Source organism: Scomber japonicus, chromosome 5 (genome assembly GCF_027409825.1).
Source record: "Scomber japonicus isolate fScoJap1 chromosome 5, fScoJap1.pri, whole genome shotgun sequence".
Taxonomy (NCBI): Eukaryota; Metazoa; Chordata; class Actinopteri; order Scombriformes; family Scombridae; genus Scomber; species Scomber japonicus.
In genome coordinates, this window is record NC_070582.1 from 32970702 (window position 1) to 32982105 (window position 11404).

Here is an 11404-nt window from a genome sequence, read left to right on the forward strand (position 1 = left end):
ACACAATTATTACCAGCAAAATATACTCATTTGTATGAATAAATGAATATAAATGTGATAATATAGTAGTAGATCAGTTAATGATAGTTCTACTGAAATCCACTAAAATATTGTTCAGTTTAATATAAAGTAATCCACTACATTATGTCCTGTAGCGGCTGGGTATGTTTGGTCCTCTGCGCTGTGGAGAGATGTACGCTTTGGACAGACTGCTGAGAGAGGCTCGCGTCCTCGAAATCGCCCGACGCGTCACCAAGGAGAACCCACGACGTTCCCGACAGCCTGTTGAAGGTAAACTGTCCGTCACATTAAGGCATTACTTCCTCACCTCACCCACCAGTGGGCAACGTTGAGCCTCTTTGGACTGTTTACCTCCACACACACACCATCATCATCATGTGTTGTTAGGTTAGGAGGAAGAGGATGTGGGTGAAATGAAGAAATTAGTCCTCAAACACCGTTTTTGAAAACATAAAGAAAGTTGGGTTTTTTTTCCAGCTGCTGTTCAAACACACACCTCCCACTCCTCACCTCCTTGTCAGATGTTACCACAAACTAAAGGTCAAGTGTAGCTTTATAAGCTTTGTGGCTTAACCACTCACTCCGAATCACATTTAATTGGATGCATTCCTGTAACTGCCCCCATGCTCAAGATGAGTCATTAAAATGGTTTTACAGAAAAAGAAAACAGGGGGATTTTGATTTTTTATATATATATATATATATATATATATATATATATGTGTATATATATATATATATGTATATGTATATGTATATATATATATATATGTATTTTGTACATGTTTATAAGTGTCTAACCCTCTTTTTTTAGATACTGTACTTTTTTTGCTCACTGAGTATTTATTAGTAATTATTATCACAAATATTTTTTGTTTTATTAGCACAATTTAGGTTAGGGTTAGGGGTTTTAGGGTGTTTTAGTATTTTTTTCCTATGGATAGTTACAGATGTGTTTGATGCTACAGTATGTGTGGCTGTCTTGACTGTGGAAGTAGCTGCCGTAAGTAATTTCCTGTGAAGGATCAATAAAGTATAGAAAATGTATGTCTCATTTCACTGTTGGAAAAAGCTGCTCTGTGGTGAGTGACACAAATGTATGACCCACCTTCAGATAAGATATTCCTTTAGTCCTTTATTTATCCCATGATGGGGACATTTGCAGTATTGCAGCACCAGAGTGGACAGTAAAAATAGAAGGGTTAGGGTTAAAAAAAAAGAAGAAGAACAATAAATAATAAGTACACAAGCAATAAAAAACAACCATTGTAAAAAAGAAGAAGAATCTAAGAAATATAGTAAAATAATTGTAACGTTGTGTACAAGACTAGTATTGTTGTTGAGTGATAATATACCTGAGTTTGATATTGCATAGATTTGAAGTGATAAAATATATATACATATTGCACAGTTTGTAGATCACCGACATCTCATTGTTCTCATCATAAGAAACCTATCAGAGAATGAAAGAGAGAGATATTGCAAATCACAAAATTTCACAAAATACATAAAAAGTTTTAATCTGATGTTTGTGCAAAAACTACAGAAAGTGGCCTTACTCTCTAAATGTCCTATCTTCTCTCCATTACAGTGATACCACAGCTGGGCTTGTGCACAGGTGCTGCGTCACTATGGCAACAGTGTGTGGGGCAGGGCAGCGTGTACAGCGTCTCAGCTGACAGCTTCCTGGTCACCCTGTCCACAGTCTACTCCAGCATACTGCCAGACAGAGCCAGCAGCATGGCTGACTCAGGTACAGCAGCATCTGCCACATGTGTGCATGTTAGTGTGAGTGTGTAGCTGAACGTGTATGTGGCAATAACACCTGTGTGTGTGTGTGTGTGTGTGTGTGTGTGTGTGTGTGTGTGTGTGTGTGTGTGTGTGTGTGTGTGTGTGTGTGTGTGTGTGTGTGTGTGTGTGTGTGTGTGTAGTATTCTTGTGTCTGGCAGAGCGAGTGCTGGATCAGCGGTTACCACGGCGAGGCGGCAACAGAGACAAAGTGATGGTGACGCTGTTCCAGCTGTGGAGTTACCTGGAGGCCAACGGCATCACCGACATGGAAACACACATCACTGAGCTGGCAGAAGAGGGTATCTCAAACACACACACATACCAGAATGAGTGCAGTAAAAGGTTTGATCAGTAGTAATAACCAGTGATAACCTCCTCATTACAGTGTGGCTGGTGCAGAGCCTGGCGTCATGTGACCAGGACGTGATCGTCCACGCTCTGAGGCGACCTCCAGAGTGCAGCCTGAGGAGAGAAGGACTTCACGCTGTGGCCAAATTACTCAAAGACCCACGAGGCAAAGTGTCAGCCTCAGCCAGCTCTGTGCTGAGGAGCCTGGCTGCTCAGCCCAGACAGAGAGAGCAGGTGAGACACTGCACAGAGATGAACGCTCCAAACATTCATAGTTTCACCATAATATTGCAAAGAATAACACATTTTCTTAATGTGATCTGTATACAGTTTTTAGTGGGAGGTCTGCCTTTGTAGTCTATTTGCAACATACATCTGGAGTTAAACTGCTCCAAAGCAGGTTACCATGGTGATTTACCACAGTTAAAATTAGGCCAGTTTTGTAATATAAGCCATACCTATCCAGCACATATTAACATGAAATTAACACAGCAGCCTCATACATGGTATATTGAAGAAAGTAAACATTGTGAACATTCTGTCCTCAGGCTTTGGTCAGCTGTCTGGAGCTGCTGGAAGATGAGAATGTGGAGACCAGAGTGTGTGGATGTAAAGCCTTAGCTTGTCTCAAGGTACAAACACTGCTGCAAGGTTACATCATAGAACTGTATGTCTTTATGTATGGGACACGTTATCAGTGGTGGAAAAAGTATTCAAATCTTTTACTTAAGTTAAAGTATCAATACAGCATTGTAAAAATACTCTATTACAAGTAAATGTCCTGCATGAAAAATATTATATATGACATCATTAAATTATTAATAGTGAAGCATCAATGTTAGAGCAGCATGTTACTGTTGTAGCTGCTGGAGGTGGGGCTAGTTTACACTACTTTATATACAGTTAGCTAGTTTATACTACTTTATATGCAGTTAGCTAGTTTACACTACTTTATATACAGTTAGCTAGTTTACACTACTTTATATACAATTAGCTAGTTTACACTACTTTATATACGGTTAGCTAGTTTATACTACTTTATATACGGTTAGCTAGTTTACACTACTTTATATACAGTTAGCTAGTTTATACTACTTTATATACGGTTAGCTAGTTTACACTACTTTATATACAGTTAGCTAGTTTACACTACTTTATATACAGTTAGCTAGTTTAGTCCAGCCTAGGGGTGGGGCCCCTCCAAAGGGTCAGCAGATAAATGTGAGGGGTGGGTTAAAGTAACTAAAGCTGTCAAATAAATGTACTTTATTTCCATCTGAAATGTAGAAAGTAGCATGTATCTTGAAACTGTTGTTAATTAATGTACTTGAATAGTGACTTTCCACCACTGCTAATGATCAATATTACTTGATATATTTATTTGTCTTCCAGGCCAAAGAAAGCATCGACCAGTTAGTGTATCTTTGTCGGACAGACAAGGAGGAAGTCAGAGATGCGGCCAAACAAGCTCTGCTAGTGCTTGGTAATTATACCCATCATTATATTAATAGTGACAGCTAGGCAGTGCTTTTCCTGCTGAAACTGTGACTCTGATTGCAAGAAGCACAAAGCAGGAAAGATGGTTCCTGAGTCACTACAGGTGGATGTTATGTTACTAGATTGCAAGGAGGTTTGCTTTACAGTGAGCTATATGAATGCAGATACAAGCAGGTTGCATGGATGGATGGTGTTGGATGGTTTGAATAACTGGGTTAATCTGGACTCATTTAACACGTGATCACTCATGATGTAATGTTACCCAGACCTGTCTCACATCCATGCCAGCTGTAAAGCATATGAGTAGAATGTTCTCATAGCCAGAGGTGTATAGAGTAACCCAAAGCTTTAGAAGTCTAGGAGCAGTTTTCGGACAGTGTTTCCCTGTTGAGCTGTGGTGGAAGTATGGTAACAAACACTGGTTGGACTTTGATACTAAAAACACTGTAACGTTGAAACTTAGAAGACTTGATTTGACTAATTTTGATGGCTGAAGCAAATCTCATTGATGTTCATTTAGCAGATCATGTTTTTATAACTTTTATAATTACTCAAAGTTCCAGTAGGTGGAGACAAACATCCTGCATTCCACCTTTAAGTACATGTATCAGTATCACTACTTATAACAGTGGCTACACTATGAATAAAAGAGCACTTTATGCACTTGTTATTTCCTATACATTTACAGTGATGTCTAAAATTACTATTTGTTATTCTTTCTTTCATTCATTTTTTTCTTTAATTCATTCATTCATACGTTTTTGACAGAAGACAATAATTAAACCAGAAATAAGTCCTGTCATCATTAGTCTTGTGTTCACCCATTTTGAGTTTTCCCAACACAAATGTCACTAGAGAAGATGAATGAATTCATTCATTCATCCATTCTTTCATTCATTTTTTTTTGCATCTGCTTTTTTTGTTCTTCCATTTTATTGTGTGACACAGGTGAGGAGGGGAAGATGGCCCACAGACACGTGGAGATGTCTCAGGACGGCATACCGAGACTCTTCGCTCCTGGAAGCATGGCCAGCACAGCTTTCTAATGCCACACACACACACACACACTTAAACACAGGTGGCAGAGCTTTCATACAACATAATGAGAAAACACAGTACCCTGTTCCCACCACTAAAACATACAGAGACAATATTTAGCACATGATATCCAGTATACACTTTCAAAGAGTTCACATCATCACATCATCAACTACATCTGTACTCATCACTGAGCAAACATTTAGTCAGTAAGCTACACAAAACCAATCTAATATATCAACCTGTGCTAACTACTCAGAGAAAATCAGTCGGACTGTAAAGATGCCGGGAAGAATGTACAACGTGAGGAGGCTTGAACGGAAAGACGGATAAAAGAAGGGATGGAAGGCTGGAATGGGGGAGTTAAGAGAACATGGGGGGGGGGCATGTCTGTGAGTCATATTCAGGTAATAGAGTTCCCACTTATTCCTCGCCATGGCAGACATGTCCCTCCACAGCTCAGACACACACACATATAATTTTTGAATTAAGCTAGAAAACGTCTACAGAGCTATTTAAAGTCACCTTGTCAGATAACTCCTGTAGCATAGTCGACTAAGTGCCAAAAACTTTTTTTTTAAGTTTCTTGTATTTTTGATATCAGTTACTTTGACTTAAACTGTGGGAATACATACAGGAGAGTGAATATAACATTCTGCTGTATAATACTACCACTAACCCTGCCATTACATTCAACTCCATTTCCTACTCAATACTGCTGTCTCTAGTTTAGACTCAAGTTTGTTTTTGAACAGCCCAGCTTGTTCTATGAAGTGACAACTTGAACATTAACAACTGGCTGTTTTCACATAGCACTGCCTATACTGAGGCCATTAATCTTTTCACTGTATGCAGTACTCACACCAGGGCTGTAGTCAAGACTAAGAGAGTCGAGTCCAAATCAAAACCAAGAACAGAGAAACAAAACAGTCTGCCATAAATGTTTCATTATTTCTTTACTAAACATGTTCCATGATTAGTTACATTTATCCTTTGGGAATAATGTTTTTGTCCAATTTAAGGTACAGATGAGATTCAATCCAGGACTAGTTAGCATTCTATTAAAATATCTATTTATATTGGAATGGTAATATTCTTGCACAAACACTCAGTTAACTATCAACTACACAACATCCTAATACACATGTGTATCAAATATGGCAAAAACAAAATTTGGAAAATGTATATTACTTATTGACAGTGCCAAACAGTGATGCAATATTAAAGAGTTCTTATGGAGGACTGACATGTGTGTCAAAAAAGGCACACAAAAAAAGCTAGACTGCAATAGGTTGGACTGTTGACTGAGGACAAGACAAGTACTAATGAAAACACACGTGACTGAGATAATTGAAAACATGTTCTGCGACCAGACTTGAGACTGTGTGAGAGTGCTACAGCCCGACTTGGTGTACTATGTAACGCACCTCAGAATGGAAACAATGAAGCTTCAGAGGAAGTCGTCATGCCCACATTTGACCGGTGCACTGAAACTGTGATTGACTCACATAAATGGGGAAAAGCATTGGTTTGTTCTCAAAAATATAGAAATTCTGGGTTCATTCATAGGAATTTCTTTTTCACTGCTGGAACAACTAGGAGATTATTGAGATAGGGAACTCATTCAAGATCCATAGAGACAGAAACACTGGTTTTGAGGATTGGTTTGCTTTGGAGTTATTGGTTGCTGTAGTCACAATGTCACAATTCACATCACCTGTGCTGGTTGTGAGGTGATTTGCTTATAGCACTGCTGCACAGTAAAAGCCTCAGTATGCTTCAAAAGAACTAGTTTGTATGATATGTCATCCCAACACATCTAATAGAAAAAGAGTCTTAACGGTTCTGACAGATTTCTCCTGCCTGTATCTCACTGACTCTAGCATAAAGGCCCACACTTTGATAGTCTTTCCTTGAAGGCCGGCATAATGTTGCGCCTGGTTGTTCACACCAAAACCAATGGCAGCATCTGTGTAAAGACTCTGTGTAAAGAAAATAGCTCAAAAGAAAGCTTAACGTACTTAACACCTGCACACATCTGGCCAATCTCTGTGTGAAGTGGACATATTGATGTATTGTTACATAAATTGTCAGACACCAGTGAGGTATCAGATGCTGTTAGACATAAGTAGTTCACTTGAAGCATACTGAGGCCTAGAGGTGGGGGAACCACATCCACAGCTCTTGTTTCATTCAAAGAAAAACAAATCAATCAAAGCAAATATGAAACACATCCTGAAGATCTTCATTTTTGAGCGCAAACCAGTACTTGTTCCAACTGAGCTGAACTTCCTTCATCACAGAAGGAGCATCAAAGTCTTGATGTAGGAGTGTCGAAGTGTCCTGTAGGTCATAGGACTGTGTGGGAGGAGAGCCAAAATAATTCTAGAGATTTTTACTAGGTTGTATAGGTTGATATGATGGGAAAAGATATGTCGTACTGTATATTCTTACATTCTTCCTGGACCTGTGACTATAGAGCTAGAGTCCTTTAGCCAATGCTATTTTTAAAGCCACTTGTACAAGGTGAGCAGGCAGTGCTGCAGTGTGTTGCTCAGGATGATACACTGTGGCTGATGCAGGGAGGGAACCTGTGACATTGTAGATACTACAGCTCAAACAGCCAGCAGCATATCTGACCTGGCAAAAAAAAAAAAAAAAATCCATCTGCTTCCTGTTTCGTACCTGCAACACTGCTGGCTTGTTAACTGTGAAACGTCTTTCAATTCAAAATATATCAAATAAGACAAAAAGAACATGTAAGCTTTTCATTCTCTGTCTCGCTGGCCATTCTGTTAAATGTAAAAAATATTTAAAAAACTGGCAACGGATTAAAAAAAGAAAAAAGTATAACTCACACTGTAGTTTTGTATAAAGGTTTGAGACTGTAGAAAACTTAAATTGCTTCTGCACAGAGAATGGTTTAAGCAATTCAGTGCCATTACTCTTTACATATCGTATTGTTTATGAAGATACATATAATATGACTATATGCCACTGGAACTAAATGTTATTTGATTGTAAATTTTTTTTATTTTAGCAGAGTCTTAATTTGTAAATGTATAATTTGTTTTTCTGAGATGCTTTTTTTTTCTTTTTTTTTTTTTACTGTATAATGACAGTTTATCTTCAGTCATTCAACCAATCAGTTTTAATGAGCTGATTCGTTGACTGACTGATTAGGACAGTACTTTCTTTGGCACTTAATTGTGCCACTCACATCTCTGCTGTAATGGGTGGTGGATTTTTGTCTGAAGTTAGTGATGATATTTAGCATGATCTCACAGACAGCTGTGAGGACTAAATCACTGAGCAGAGCAAACAAGCACACGCAGCTCTGGGATCAGCTCACTAATAATTGATTTTCATTTGTATTGGAATGCTTATATGTTTGAATATGAATTTATATATGAATTAATATGATTCAAATAGAAATGGATCTAATTTAAAGGGTCATACCACTGTTTTTGCATGTTTTATGCCATTTACTGTACATGACATGCTAAAGTCTTTACATTTCTGCTGACCGTTTTCCAAAATATGAAGGCACATTGCATTCACTAAAGAAAAACACTGAATGCCTTAGTATGCCAGTAGTTCCCCTAGGTTAATTACTGTGGGTGGGGGGCTGTGCAGGGGCCATAGCAGGGGGAGTAACAAGTGTGATCATCAGCTATAGTAACATTATCTTCACTTCACCTAGTCACCCCTCCAAGGCATGTAATTATGACCTCTCGTTATCATAAATATGGGTTAGCATCTTATAATTACAAAATGTGTATCTTGTAATTATGAAAAACAGTCACAATTATATCCTATGATTTACTAACACATAATTACAAGATCAGTAAATATAGTTTTTTTTATAATTATGAAATATCTGAAATTTAGGATATGTTCTCTTGAGACACAGATCTTGTATTAAATTATGATATATTAAGTAATATTTAAGGGGGAATGTCTCCATTTTTTAAACTTTGGTGAATGCAATTTGTCTCCATTCAAAATCAAAGCTTTTTGTCACAACAGCATAAAACACCACTGACTTGAAACCAGCTTGAAATACAGACACTGTAATTCATCACACTAAACGTCATGTCTACAATGATCATGCATCTACGTTTAAAAGCAGACTGTTCTTCACTGGATTACCATAATCAAGCAGGTTTAAACTCTTTACACATTTATTTCATACATATACATTAAAAAAATGTAACACTGTAAGCTTGGAAAATGGCCAGCACTCATGTCCAGAATGTGTGTTTTCAGGAGGGGAGGGGGGAATATGTAAAAACACTGGTATTATTCTGTAAGCAATGGCCATATTTCTGCAGGTTAAACAAAAGTGTACATGAAGTATTGTAGCATTATGCATAACACTGCTTTCTTCATAGTCCACCATGTTTTCCACACTTTGAGTTTGGCCAGTCAGTGACAATGCCTAAATGTCCAGCCCCATGATAAGCTGTTCTTGTTCATTGTAATGTTGATTCATTAGATTCACACTGACACTGGTAACAGTGATGTTGCCTTTTTCAAGCATTTCCTGAGCACCATTACTGGAAGGTCTGTTGATCTGTTGACAGTGTTTAGATGCATCCCAGTCTCATACTGTATACTACTGTACAACGAGGTAAACATTGTGTGTTAATGGTTGGTGGTGCTCTTTTCTGGCAGTATGAAGCAAAATTTGTAATAGCAGGAAATGATATGTAATTATTAGCCACAGGGCTCTAGTGAGGGCAGTTGGTCTACCACAAATAGACAGACAAATAGACCGTTTTCGTGGCAGACAGTTTGACTTCTATAAGTAGAAAAGGCACAGGTATAAATAATAACACTAACAATGATGGCTTCATTCCATTAAATATCCCAGTATGTCAGTTTGTGAACATGTTTAATACCTGAGCCATGCAACTGGCTCACCCATTAGTGTTATTCATTCTACCTGTGCTGATCCTGCTTTGACAAGTCAAAATGTCTAAAAGTCTATGTTAATTGATTAGCTTTGGCTATCATGTAGCAACTTTTCATCATCAGATCAAAATTTGAATGTGTCTAAGACTTTGGTTTCCCGTCAGCATCAGCTTTACTGTATTAGTCCCACTAAAGCAAATGTTGCTACGCTAACACGCTAAACCAAGATGGTGAACTAGTAAAAGTTACCTGCTAACACACGTTAAAGGAAATGTTAAAGGAACATGTTAAACATGTTAAAGGAAAATTGTAGCACTTATCAAGCCTGGGTGTTCTTTTTTTAATGTTATTTATTCTGTGCGTCATGCTAATTTAAGACCCTCTGCAAGAAGTTTAAGCAGTTCGCTTCAATAGCTAATTAAAGGGGCTAATTTTGTCTCATAGTCAAAATGCCAACGTTGGAAAAATAGGCCTACATCAACTTTCTTTATTTTAACATTATCATTGCGAGCATGTTAGCACCGTAGCACAAAGTACTGCTGTGTGTAAGCTATGTACAGCCTCACAGAGCTGCTAGCATAGCTGCAGACTTGTTTTTTTTCCATTGTGTCTGAACGGTTGCACCACCATCAACCACACTGTTAACGAAACCTCACAAGTAAACATGTTACATTTTATTAGTGAACAGTATGAAATGGGGACACAGCTACTGTCTCTAATCAGGAGGGTTCAGGTTCCTAATGTACAATGTGCCAACCCTGTTTATTCCCAGAGACTGACATTCTAATGGAACAAATGTTGCTGGCAAAACTAAATTGTACTGAGAATCTACAACGTTCAAGACTCTTATGAGGAACAAATGTGTATACTTGTAAAGATGTAACTATCTATGAATGAGAGATTACAGCCGTGTCTTTAAATAGACTGTGCTTTTGAGTTCTATGAAGTAAAAAATAAAGTCAGAATTCTGAGATTAAAGAATTCTGATTTTTTTTCTCTATGAATTTTGAGTTTATTCTCAGAATTCAATATCCAGATTTTAATCTCTGAATTTTGATTTTTTTTTCCACATAGCCCTAATCCTCTGCCATAGCTCATAAAAGTAACTACCCCTTTTTATTTAAAGCAATAAGAAATGACTGCTGTACTGTTGTTTCCCTGAAAAGACCTGACATCCAGATATGACTTTCAGCTGTTACAACAGAAGTCAGGGCTGATTCCAAGTTGTAGATTGTGCACAATTTTCCTGTTTAGTTGTACTTTACAGCATACTAAAAGTGATGGTGTCACTGGAATCATAGGACCGATATCAGGTGCAGAGGGGGTCGGGAGGGGGGGACTTACTGTATGTATATGTGATCGCTACCACTGTATTCATTGTATTTACCACTATTTTTAGTTTCTATAGGACAGCAGCAGTCTGCAGCTTTACCTCTGCATCCATAAAGCATCTCAGTGTTTAAGTGCCTCAAGGTTTGATAGTGACAGAGATGCAATAAGACATAGATGAGATACTTTATTTAAGAATGAAGAGAGTGTGAGACAGTGGGAAACACTGCAGCACAGTATATATATTTTTTTCCACAAGCTTGATAAACTGTGCGGCATTTGAAACAAAATGTTCTATTCTTTTTTCTTTTTTTTTCTTTTCTAAAATATATTTCCAGGCATTCTGGTGTCAAATATATACAAACTATTAAAAATGTGTTTAAAGATTGTCTCACATGCAGTTGTGTTTATTATGATTACACTACCCACATACACACATACAAATAACATATTCTGTCTTTAA

At 37.7% G+C, this 11404-nt stretch overlaps 1 protein-coding gene across 2 annotated transcripts in view; it reads left to right on the forward strand.

The window, feature by feature from the left end:
• Nucleotides 1–5159, forward strand: part of ripor1 (RHO family interacting cell polarization regulator 1) — a 67694-nt gene extending 62535 nt beyond the window's left edge. The window contains exons 18-24 of one of the 2 annotated variants that reach the window (XM_053320021.1): nucleotides 156–291; nucleotides 1613–1774; nucleotides 1953–2111; nucleotides 2198–2394; nucleotides 2709–2792; nucleotides 3553–3643; nucleotides 4606–5159. In XM_053320021.1, coding sequence (XP_053175996.1) covers nucleotides 156–291; nucleotides 1613–1774; nucleotides 1953–2111; nucleotides 2198–2394; nucleotides 2709–2792; nucleotides 3553–3643; nucleotides 4606–4703 — 927 coding nt within the window. In that variant the 3' untranslated portion in view covers nucleotides 4704–5159. The remainder of the gene's footprint in view (nucleotides 1–155; nucleotides 292–1612; nucleotides 1775–1952; nucleotides 2112–2197; nucleotides 2395–2708; nucleotides 2793–3552; nucleotides 3644–4605) is intronic. The other variant, XM_053320020.1, reaches the window with a different exon arrangement.
• Nucleotides 5160–11404: the final 6245 nt, after the last annotated feature.